Source organism: Agelaius phoeniceus, chromosome 24 (assembly GCF_051311805.1).
Source record: "Agelaius phoeniceus isolate bAgePho1 chromosome 24, bAgePho1.hap1, whole genome shotgun sequence".
Lineage (NCBI taxonomy): Eukaryota > Metazoa > Chordata > Aves > Passeriformes > Icteridae > Agelaius > Agelaius phoeniceus.
The window spans coordinates 3,682,450-3,695,247 of NC_135288.1; the positions used below are offsets into that span (position 1 = coordinate 3,682,450).

A 12,798-nucleotide genomic window follows, 5' to 3' on the forward strand; every position below is an offset into this window, starting at 1 on the left:
TGATGGCCAATTTGTAAAATTGAATATATACTGCTTCCACTCTATAACAGTGTGTGTACTGATGAGCCAAGAAGCTGCTCTAAAAGTTATTTTTATGGTAAGTCACAGAACTATATTACATATCAATCCTGAGACATTGCAGTAAAAGCAGGGGAATTTAGGCTGCAGAATTTACTGGACAACTTTATCTGTCCCGCTGCACCCAGTCCTTGTGTATATCCAAGAATCTGGCAGGGCTTTTTGATTTTTGCACTTTCCAAAGAATAGCAGCAAGATTTGAGGATGACCTTTTTTAGCCACAAATCCTAACAGCATACACATATGTCTCCTTAGCCTGGAACATGTACATTGTGAGGATTTTTTGCCTCCATAGGCAAATGCTTGATTTGTAACTGTTTTAATTTATCAGATATCAGCACAAAAACAGCAGCATAAAAATTGGCTTCCTCTAAAATACCTTTAACAGGTTATTGAATTGTAGGAATAAAGGTGATTTTTAATGATGTTGCTGCAACACAAGTGACCACAAAGGATTGAACTCCTTTCTAGATGAGTTCTGCAAAGCAAAGATGAGAACCAAATAAACCCTTTGGTTTCTTTTTTAAACACAGTTCATTGTGAGGTTTGCACCGAAATTTGAAGTGATCTATATTTAATTTCATCACTTTCTCCCTTAACATTCCATCTTGGAATGTTCTGCTTTGCTCAGTCAATAATATTTGTAAATGTACCGTTCTCTGATGCTAGAATTACAATGGAATGTTTGGACTCAGGTCATAATTGTGTATTTATCCTTTTGGGATGTCCTTAGAGAACCAGGCAGTGCCAAGAGCTTAAAAAGACTTTAAAAGATTACTTAAAACTTATTTCCATGCTGTGTGCTTCATGCATCTGGCTTAGAGGGAACAAGCAGTCCAAAGTCGAGTTCTCATTTGCTCTGAATTCTTTTTGTGCCCCATAAGCCTTAATTGTTTGGCACCAGCTTTGGTTCACAAACACTGTATATGGGTGGTTTTGTTTTTCTTCTATTGCTTGAAACAGCAAGGGATATGTAGTCAGTGGTAAAAGGTTTTTGTGGTAAAACTTCCTTAATTTTTGTGCCTTTAAAAAGAAAAACAAAAGACCAAGTAACCCCAAACACGAATAAATCAGTTTCTGGTACAGATAGTATTTCATCTGCTTTTGCAGATCTTGGTGAATAGTTGGTATTCATTGTTGACACTGTGTAAATGTAAAACAAGAAATGATGAATCATTGATTTACTTGAATCTGCAGAGGAGGAGGCTGACCCCAGCATGGTCCAGGCTGGCAGAAGTGCAGTAACATCTTCAGTGATTGTGGAGGGCTGAGAGTGGTTAGCATGCTCATCCAAAGACATGTGCACAGTAGCACAGTGTCCTGGGAGTTGGGGGAAATGTCAGATTTCACCTTCCTCAGGAGGATGAGTTTATGTTCCAGCAGCTAGGCTGAAGTGGGGCTTGTTCTCTGCTTGCTGTGTGTCACCAGTCAGTAGCTTCATATCATACATGAGCTGGTGTGGGACAGAAACCAGGTATCCAAGTGTCTTTAGAGTGTAGATCTGGAAGGAAAGATCAGTGTCCCTCTGGAGAGGGAAAGTGCAGGAAGAACCATCTGCTCTGGGAACAAACAGGGTGAGAGGAGGCAGAGGGTAGCTTGTGAATGGAGGTGAACAAATGCTCAGCTACCTGGGCCTTTTAGGAGGGGTTCTCCTTCTGTCAAAGCATTAAAAAATACATCCTGATGGTAAGTTGAAATATTTTAAGTACATGAAATGACAGAATTTTAAATGAGTAGTCTGAAAGGCTCCTATTCCCCTCTGTTTGGAGAGGCCAAGGGGACAATAAAATCCCCACTTCTACACGTGCCTTGTGCAGACTGGCTTCATCCAGAAACACAGGAGCCTTTTGCTCTGGAAGCAGGTAACTTCCCTTAGCTGAAACTAATGTATGATGTTGCACTTCTGTTTTCAAGGCAAAGGATGTCTGAAATGGGAAGAATGCAGAGATAAATCACCAAGTAACTATTTTTTTTTTTTTTTTTGCTTTTTCATCAGCAAGTAGACCAAGAACTCATGAAAATTAGGGTAGAGAAAGAGGGAGCTGGTTTTTACAAGTCCCTTGATTAGTTTCATGTTTGTTCCACAGACTGTTGTGTTTAGTTCTGTTGGCATTTACATGGTCTTGAGTAGGCTTTGAAGTTACCAGGTCACACCTTATTAACAAAAGCTGAGGAAGACAAGGGTGGGTCGCACTTTTGGTGTCACCTTCATTTATCTGGAGCCTATTTGCTGTGTGACTGGGTTAACAGCTCAATCAGGCACCATCTCTGCTCTTTCACAAGTTTTAAAACCTCAGCCTCAGCAGCTGATACTGCACTCCCCGAAGGAGGATCTAAAAGCAAGACACAGGGGACAAAGGTAAATCTGCCTTTGTGCTTCAGCTCGTTCAAATCTCCCTTCAGAGCTTAAGCTGGACTTAAACTCCTTAAATTTCTAATGCTTGCTTAGGTTTCTGATCATGAGGTAACAGCTGAGGAACTTGTTCTCAATACAGTGATTATAACCTAGATAGACTGGGCAGGAGGTGTTGTGCAGGTGTTTTGTTAGGTGTGGGTTTTTAATGTTAGAAATCCTTAATTTCCTTATTGTATAGGTAGATACAATCCTATTAACTGCAACAGACTTCAAAAAGCATTTCAGGGTAAGTATTTCTGAGGTGCACAGGAAAGGTAAAAAGCAGTGTCCAGTTGTGATCCCCAGCAGGTATTTATTGCACTCAGGTGGTATCACCTGTAGTGGCTGATGAGGATGGATGTAGGTGTGATTCAGATCAGGAGCCAGGGTAACTCTGACACCACAGTCTGAGCCTTTAATCAAATACCAGTCTAAACCTCACACAGTTGCCCAGCAGCCCTTCCCAATGCCTGGAACATCCCCTTGTTTTCTCTCCCCTGGCATTTCACCCCTGACTGACAAACTCAGCTCCACAGAGCAGGACAGGGCTGGTCCAGCTGGAACTGGCTCAGGAGGGACCCACTCACTGTGCTCACTGAGGGAACCCCTTGCTTTGCAAATGGTGACAAAGGTTTGGCTGCAGTCTTAGGTTAGATGGGGCCAGGAAACAAACAGTGCCAGGGGAGGGGGGAGAAGGAGCTGCTTCAAAATGTAATTAAACAATTCAACATGAAGTTCATGTTTTGTAACTAACGTGTACTGGGTTCAGATTTTGTCACCTGAATCAGGGTAGAATGGAAACCCTTCATGGTATGTTTGGTACCTTAAAATCCTTAAAGTGTTTTGCTTGCTTCTGTAATTTAATGCTATTTTCTAAATAACACAAACAAAAATGTCCCTGTTTAACTTCGGGTTTACAGCTAATGGAGTTTGACTTTTAAACTATGTGCGTGGGATTTTTTTCTTTTTCCTCCTTACTAAGAAAAATACACAATTACATTAAAATTCTGTCTACATATAAACAGGATTAGCATTGACAATTAGGTGTCAGATTCTGTGTAATGGAGGAAGGGATATTTGAGGAAAGACTGGATTGTATTCACAGGAAGAGCTGGGGTATTGGAGCTGGAAAATGTGGGTGCAGGTGGGGGGAAAGCTGTAAAGAGAGGTTGGTTACCAATTCTCATCAATAAGTTGGTTTATTCCTTCTGGCTGATTGCCCAATCATGCACTACTGTAACTTCTAAAACACGTTCTTGAAAAAGCATTTTCAGGTCTTGAGAGATTCTGTAATGAGGTTTGAATTTTGAAGAGCTGTTGAGCCTTTCAGTCTTTATAGCAGCTACTCTAATCCACATAAGCAAAGTATTTTTCCAGGAAAAAAACCCTAACCTTAAACACAGTTCATAGATAGCTTCAGGTCAGTTTGTATTTCTAGGCTATTTTTTTTTTAAATAACATCTGCATTAAGTTCATACCAAGGTCAGAAGTAACTCAGTCCATGATCACTGTTTAGTCTCCATATGATGAAGTCACAAGAAAGGTCATGGGATTTCATTTTCATCCCTGTTGTTAAAATCTATTTGTTTAGATAATGGGAGCCACTGGACTGGTTTGTCTTTAAGCTGAAAAGGAGTGTTTCAGACCAGGACACTGTGTCATTAGTGAAAAAGAAACACAGCCTTAGAAGAAATAGCAGAGAAAGGAGGGGAACTTCATTGTGGCACTGGGCCCATAAATGAACTGTTTGTCTGTTCCTTTTTAACATTCAGTATATCAGGGTTTCACAGCAGCTCTCAGTTGTCCTCTGGTGCACACCTGAGCCAGGGAAGGGTTTTGCTGGAGCTGCTGTGGGTGCAGAGGGGATGGTCCATGAGACACAGGCTGGTCCTTTGCACAGGAGCTCCTTGTCCTGCAAGAGCTGTTGTCCTGCAGGGCTGGGGACATCAGCACCTGAGTGTCCTTGACATTCCTGTGGCACCTGGTCCATTCCCCAGCCCCAGTCAAACACACAACAAAGCTGTAAATGATCTTCCTTCCCCAGGGGTGGAGAGGATGAAGGCTGTTCATTTTTTAAAGGACATACAAATGCTGATAGTTGATAGTGGTACAAGAGGTGTCCAATTACACATAATCAAAAACCAGATCGTTTGTGGAGAGTGTTCCAGGAAAATTCCTTCTAGGAGCCCTTTTCTCTAATAATATCCTAAATACAAGGCAAGGTTTCAGGTTTTTTGTCTCCTTTTCTTGCCTTCCTCCTTCCACCAAGCTTCTGGTTTCTATCTGATTACATTAGACTAAAGGTCAGCAGATCACAATAGATCATTTTTATTTGGTGCTTTTGCATTGACTCGCTCACAGCAATGGTCAGAGTTCTCAGAACAAATCCTGTTTGGACATAATGTTCCCTTTCATCCAGGAGCATGTCTCCAGTCCTCCCCCACACTTTTCAAGGTAAGGACTTAAAATGCTCCACACACACACTCAGGGTTCCTCCTGAGCTTTTGGTTTGGTACCTGTGGATTGTTGCCTAAGAAATGATAATGAGAGGCAAAAGATATGCTAGTATACTAAATCTTTTCCTGAAAGTCCAGTCATTTCAAAGTTACAATAATTTGGAGGGAAGGGGGTGTTGCATTCTCCAATTCCTGCCTTCCTTGGCAGACACCTGTCCTTTAAACCAGGACAACACTTCCAGCACAGCTGGGAATCCTGTCAGGGATCTCCCCACATTGTGCATGAGTGTGGCCTGGCTCCCACTCTTTCTACAGCACAGCCACTTCTACTCTGAGCTACTGAAAAGAATTTAATTAGCTCTTAGAAATGTTGTAGTTTCATGAGAGGCATATTTGCCTTTAAGCTTTGCACATATCTTTGCAGAAGAAAAGTTTTACATCTAAATAACATTTATTTTAGGTTTTGAGGTGTTGCAGTTGCTTTCAGTGCATCTTTCACAGACTTGGTTTGTTTTGGCTTGGCCACAGTAGCTGGGGCACCTCCTTGTCACCTCAGCATTCCAGTTGCTATAATTGTTGATATAATTCTGAGCTTTCTCCATGGCAAAAGGATTGGATGGATTCTGTTATGTATCAAAATGAGTTGTGCATTTCACAAGTAGGATCCAAGAATTTTCTGCAGTGAATCCACTTAGGAGAAACAGCTTCTGTTCTTCCAGTAACAGGAAGGATCTTCTCTTGCAGTTTGCTGGGACCTTGTCGGATGGTTTGGGGAAGATGATGGACAACAGGCACCAGACAGAGCGGGAATACATCCGATACCACGCTGCAACCAGCGGGGAGCACCTGGTGGCTGGAATCCATGGACTTGCACATGGTAACCCTTAGCTGTAATTTTAACTCCTTTCTCTCTTAAAAGGCCTGATCAGATTGCAGAGGACAGTGGGTGTTACTGCTAGAAGCCTGGGCAGTGGAGCTGTCAGAGGCTTTATGCTTGAATTTCAGTGCTGGCAGGTCAGGGTGGGGGCACTGTTTGGTCTTCAAGTCAACAGAAACTACATTTAATAATCAGGATTTTTCACATGTAACTGCAAGTAAAAGCAGTTACATTTTTTTTAAATTTTTTGCAAATTAAAATGAAAATTACAAAGAAAGTTCATCCAAAACATCCATTGTTTTGTAGAGGCATAAAATACCCACAGAAACAGGTTTTTTTTGAGGGCCAGACATTTAAAAAAAAAAATAGTATGCCTAGGTTATAGCTTTCTTATATTTGCTTTTAGTTCCAGAAACATGAGTTTCCTTGGAATCAGTGCATCAGTTTAAAGTTACATTTCACCAGTTGAGTTATTTTGTGGGTTTTTTCAGTGTACTAGGAACTGGAGACATTTATTTGTGTAAAGGGTAGTGGACTAGTTTTAATTTGGCCAGAACTTCACATCGATTTAGTTCGTGATTTATCTGTTGAAGAAGGTTAAATCAATACAAGCCAAGTTTAAATCAAATATTTATATTTTGCATCATCTTGGCTCAGTTATTTAAATGTTAAATGTAACTGTTGCAGCCTGTGCAAAGCTGATTTGGCTTTGACTAAAACAGGATTTTTTTCTATGCTGAGAAAAGTCCTTTTGCTTTGGTCACACAGAGACACTGGGTAGGTGTGAAATGAATCATGAAAGGTTCCTCTCACACTAATGTGCTGAACAGTCTGCCATAAATTGGTAGAAACACAGGAAATCCAAATTATCTGAATCTCTGCTGAAAAGTCCATTATAAAAGCACTTCACTGTGTTGTATTATCCAGTAATTAGTGTGACTCTTCTAGTCCTAAGTCTGTGGCATTTTTAAATGCTCCCCATTCAGTTTTTTTAAAAAATAAAGGAACTGCTAATTACTACATTTCAACAGACAGGATTTAATCATAAACTCTAGTTACTCAAGAGGAGAGATTTAAACACTTTGTGCTTCCTGAGTTTGGCAGTTTAGATCTGCCTGGTCTGTGCTTACAGAGCTCAGAGGAGCCCTGCACTGCTGGAAGCTGGGCAGGTGAGTGCTTCAGCCAGGGCACCAGGAACTGATATTTTAATCATGGAGATGTGAAATCTCCAAAGTGTGTTCTCAGATAATGTGAACTGTTCCAAGTCTTTTGAAACCTCAGTAGGTGCTTGATTTCTCAGAGCATTGAAGTTCTCTGGAAGGGAAATGTGCACAAAAATGTCTGTCAGCAGCATCACAGTTAAAGTCACTTAAAATTACTTTAAAGACATTTAAAGTGCGAGTTTAAAATAATTGACTTCATCCAGTGGAGAAATGCACACTGGTTTCTGTCTCAAATTGTACCAGCTCTTGTGGTGATGGAATTTTATCACATCCTAAGTAACCACTTAACCTGTGCAATAGATGAGGACTCTTGGTGTAAGTGCAGCTGGAAATGAACCACTATAGAAATACTTTTAAATACACGTATTTAATGATTAAATAAATATTTTTCTGTGGGATAATACGGTTTGTACATATGCATATGTATACTACATATACAAAATATAAAGTTATTGGTTAATGTAATTGAGTTTGAAAGTTTGTGTATTAAATTAAATGCACAATAAACCGTGTAGGCAGAGTGTGGCATTCACATTTTCTGAAAAATCACTTTGCCCAGGATTTTTCTCCTGGGAAGCTGAGAATCCTCAGAGAAAAGGAAAACAATTCTTATCTCATTTGCTTCTCCTGTGTTTTGCTCCTTTGGAATGTGTTTGGAGATTGTTTACCCACAGGTGATTGTTTCATTGAGTTGTTTTCACTCAATGGCCAATCAGGGCCAAGCTGTGTTGAGACTCTGGAATGAGTCAGGAGTTTTCATTATTATATTTTTAGCATTCTGTAAGTATCCATTCTGTATTCTTTAGTATAGGTAGTATAGCATTCTTTAATATAATAATAAATTAACCTTCTGAGAGCATGAAGTCACATTCATCATTCCTTCCTTTGTCAGGGCATCCCCCCAAATACAATAGCAGAGAGCATCAGGTGGATGAGGTTCTGTAAGTTCTAGAACGAAGAATTTTGGACTTCTCTGCTGTCTTTGGCAGGTATCGTTGGAGGATTGACAAGTGTGATAACATCCACAGTGGAAGGTGTGAAAACAGAAGGAGGGGTCAGTGGTTTCATATCTGGCCTGGGCAAGGGGCTGGTGGGCACCGTCACCAAACCCGTGGCGGGAGCGCTGGACTTCGCCTCGGAAACCGCGCAGGCGCTGAGGGACACCACGACCCTGAGCGGCCCCAGGTCAGCCCCCAGCTGGGATTTCTCATCAATAATACTCTAAAACTGTGTTTTAATGCCTGCTGCAACTTCTGAACTGATTCTCTTTCCTCAGGCAAAGCAGCGATGAGCAGAGTTAACGTGAGCTGTTACCAGCCCACTGCGTTCCGTTTGCTTTTTGTTTGATAGATGGCATTTGTTGATACTTCAACAAGAGTGAAATTTGCCTGGAAAAGCTACAACATAAACTAGGAATTATTAACCTACACCATTAGATGAAGCAAAATTATTAGAAAGGCTAAAAATTATACTTCTACCACTGAATACGCACAGAGTTGAAATGAAGTTCTCCCTGCTCTACCTCCAGCTTCCATTTTACTGTAGAAAAACAGTTATTGAAAGGTTTGAAGAGCTCTGTCATCAATATAGTGCCACCATGTTTTAATTTTTATTCAGAGCAAAGTTCTCAGTTATGAAAGGGGTTGGCTGTGTGCCCTTACGTGCATGTGCCCTTGCTCCTGTGGCTGTGAGGTGTCAGCACATCAGGACAGATGCTTTGGCTTCTTCCTGTGGTCAGTTGCTGTTGTAATGTGGGCCCAGCAAAGTCATGATGGTTTTGTTTAAAATAAATAAGTGTTTATTAGCACTGACTGTGAGTGTGGCAGAGGGAAAGGACCAATTTCTGAAAGGGCTGCTCTGAGAGAAGAGTCTTTGTGCTCTTTGTGGCCAAGAGCTGCCTTTGTATTACTGTGCCAAGAAGTCCTCTTGCATGACATGAGACCTCTGTGCTGAAGGGAAAGAAAGCCCTAAGTAGGTTTTGTTGTCAGAAAGCTTGGAGAAAAAATGCTTGAAAAATGTTGGGTTTTTTGCTTGTTTTGTCTTTCCATTTGGCTTGTCCATTTTCTGTATTTTATTATGCCACTCTTGGAATTCTGAAGGGTCTACATCAGGGTTTCAGTAAACAATAAATCTGATGAAGTGTGAGTAAGGTGCAGGAAGCCTGAAGAATTACCCTAGGTGAGCTTTGTTCTGAAAATGGAAGTTTGTACATGTGTGTCTTACATATTTGGGACTTACCCTGATTTGTAAAATCAAGAGGTCAAGGATTGAAATTTAGTAAGTGTATTTGCATGGACAAAATTAACTGAGAAATCAAAGTGCATCCCTGGGAAAATTCAGTGTTTCACTTGTGCATGTCTTAATTTTGTGACTGTGCAGGTTGACTGATTTATGTAAAGGGGGGGAGAAGCACACCTGTCTGTGCTGGTTGCTGGAATTCTGGTTCAGCTGTGTGTCTATTGTAATTTGAAGAAACATATTCTTAAAATTCATGTTTTGACATGCTTCTGTGAGGTCCAGCCTGTACACAGTAGGTGTTACCAACAGTTGCAAACTGGACAGCAGCTGGGGGAGAGAGGGCAAGAAGATCCCCAGCCAGCCTGAACTTGGGCTTGTGTTTCCTTTGGGAAATATTTCTCTTTGCCTTGTTAACTGTCAGTTAAGAGGTTAAGACAGATGAGCTGAACCATGTTTTTGCTTCCCCTAGATTTTGAAATCCTGTTGTCACAGATGAGTATTGTGAAATGATTTTAGTGCCTGCACACAGTCTGTTAAGTTTCTGACCCAACAACCTTTTACAAGATGAAAGAAAAGAAAAATGGCAAAAAAGCCCCAACCTTTCTCAGGTTACTCAGTTACTACAGTTCTCCAGTCTACAAAAGTCTGATCAAAACCTTCTTTAGCTAAACAAATGTACTTGAGAATATGTAGATAGTGTTAGGGGTGTGGGGAGAGGTGGGACCAAAATGCCACCTCCATCTGTAAGCAACCTTGCATTCATGGTTTGTTTGGTGTGTGGGTTTTATGTGCCTGTATAATGAAGGAGCCAGATTGTTCTTTTGGGGCTTTAAAAAGCCCCACAGGACACGGGGTCTGTCTGATTTCTGGGCTGCCGTGTCCCGCTGTCCCCCGGCGCGTTTGTCACTGCTCAAGTATGTGTGGTTTGGAATGGCAGGAGAGCAGCGTTCCAGGCCTGAGCTGCTGGCTCTGCTTGGAGCCTGCTGGGCCATGTGGGCTCTTCCCAGCTCAGCACACAAGAGCAGCCTTCCCTGAAGGATGGGACTGGAAATGCATGGCAGGAGCTGAGCTCCAGTGGAGTGTCGGCGATGGAGAGAGATGGGGAGACTGACCCGGTGATCAGAATCCAATTTTATTGTGGGATACAAACACTTATGTAATATTCCAGGGAGACTGGTAATGTGTACTGCAGTGATTAGGCTAAAATCACATACACAAACTTATGCAAATGACAACATCTCTTGCTTGCAGAGTTTAATGGGATTTCCTTTTTCTGGCAAACCCATTTGATTTGAATCTTCTTGCAATCCAGGTCTAATTTTCAAAGTTCCCTTTGCTTTTGCCAAGGCATCCTGTTATCAAATCTCTTATGTTAACCAGGTCCAAAGTCCATCATCTGTCTGGTGTCCCCCAACATTCCAACACCTGAGGACTGAGTTCATGAGTGTGACAAGAGCTGTTTGACCCTGTGCACGTTCCTGGTGCTGCTGCAAAGCTGACTCAGCCATTTAATTGCAAGTTGCATTTAAATAGCAGGATACCTAACTGTAAATTATAGGCCCCTTGCAATTCTCTAATTACATGGTTGAAATTTAAAAAAAGCTCTGAATTTCAGCTGCTTGACTTTTTAACCATTGGATCAGGTTTGAGTGGGATGAAGAATTTTAATTGAGGCTGTTGGCTTTCCTAAAAGACATAGTCTAATTCCAGCAAATCCACTTCATCAAATTCTTGAATGGAATGGAACAGCCTGCAGCATGTGTTCCTGTGATCAGACTACATGGACATGAGTGTTTTTTGTCCTCAAATGTGTTGATTTGTGTTGGAACTCCTGCAGCTGGCACATGCCCTATGTTGGGAACATGGAGCCAGAGCAGCATGGCTGAGGCACAGGTGAAGCCTTTAGACCTTAAGGGGTACTTTCAAAGGTGACTGGTTTAAAGGGCAAGAAAATATTATTTTAATCTGACTTTAGGCTTGACTTTTTCAAGGCTAATCTTATAAATTTGTTATTTAATCATAAAGATGCTGTCTTCTAAATTTAACGCAGAAGAGAGCATAAAGCAGTTGGTGAAAGTACAGCATAGATGTAATTTATAAACAGTTAATGCCTGTGATTCGATACCTTTATTGAGAGGGTTTTATGTGTTCCAAGTACTCCAGTGTCACATACAACAGTTCTGATTATTTCCATATTTTTCATATGCTGCCAAAAGTTTTAAAGCCCAGTTCAAAACAGGAAAGCTGTTCTGTCTCTGGACATGCTCGGAGAGCTCTTGCCTAGAAACGTGTTTTACGTCCTGGTGCAGCACAAGTAAAGAACATTTATATTTAGACGTGTGTCTAACCTAACAAGTAGTGCAGGAAAGTGCCTTTATGGCTTTCTCTCAGGCTTCTGCCAGATCAGTGCAAGTTTAAGATTATTCTTGGACTGTTGCTGCAAGAGTTTGTGTTCCTTTCTGAGTCACAATGTGAAAATTAGAAGTAGATAACTCTGTGATCTCCCCAGTTCTGATTAATTCTGTCCATGAGCCTGACTGTTATTAGTAAAGAATAGTTTGAAATTGGAAAACCATTAATGGTCAGAGAAAATGGTTATGTAAATGTTTGATTCTTTTAAATGTACTTCATGTGGAAAGCAGCAACCTGTGCTAGTTGTTCTTTGCTCATCACTTAGAGTTGTGCAGTGAGGTTGCAAAGTTTGATGCGATGTCAAAAGCAGATGATAATAACTCAATTTTTTTTTTTGCCTTTTTGCATCCATCTCTATGTTAGCTGTGATTTGCATTGTGAGCTCAAAAGCAGTGTGGTTGAGAGCAGGAATCTCAGTGCCACTGAGCAATTGGAAATGGGGACCTAATGGTGTGGAGACCAGCTCAGCCAACGTGCTGCCATGAGGGTCTCAGCTGAACAGATCAATATTGTTTGAACCTTTGCACTTCTGTATGTGCTCCAGCCTTGGCCCTGACCTTGGACTTGCTCTAGGTCTGACTTTACAAGTCTTCACAATAATGTCAGTCATGTAAGGGCCCTTCTGGTCAAGGGGATGTTGCTGTTATCCTGGTAAGCCCTTCCTAAGATTTTCCTAGCAGCCAGAGAGAAAGTGTATTTATCAGTCTAATCAATAAATTACTTGAGCAGTGTGATTTCCTTCATATCCTTTCCTCTTTTTCCCAGTGGGATAACAGGTCTTCCTGATAATCTGTTTTCTTTGAGCAGATTTGTCCATTCCTGTCCCTGTTGCACAGCTGTAGCCATGGGCTTTTCCTCATTGTCAGCCCAAGCTCCTGTGCTCAGTGTCCAACTGGATTTTGTGGTTTCCATTCTTCTCTCATTAGTGCCATGTTGTTACATGTGCCACGTTAGCAGGGCCATGATGTTCCAAGTAAGAGCAGATGCATTTCCATCCTTAGCTGAAAGGTGCTGCATCCTGTGAGCCATGCCCAGCTCCTGTTCAGCTGCTGCCTGGGCTGGCTTCAGTGCAGAAATCTGGGCTCAGATTCAGTTTGATGTTACTGTGTGCAGTGAGTG

General features: G+C 41.4%; 1 protein-coding gene across 4 annotated transcripts in view; it reads left to right on the forward strand.

Moving 5' to 3' along the window:
- The window catches only part of VPS13D (vacuolar protein sorting 13 homolog D), a 105,205-nt gene that overhangs the window by 76,544 nt on the left and 15,863 nt on the right, over positions 1 to 12,798 (forward strand). For all 4 annotated transcript variants that reach the window (XM_054647879.2, XM_054647882.2, XM_054647880.2 and 1 more), the window contains 2 exons: positions 5,674 to 5,806; positions 8,019 to 8,214. In XM_054647879.2, the coding sequence (XP_054503854.2) occupies positions 5,674 to 5,806; positions 8,019 to 8,214 (329 nt within the window). The remainder of the gene's footprint in view (positions 1 to 5,673; positions 5,807 to 8,018; positions 8,215 to 12,798) is intronic.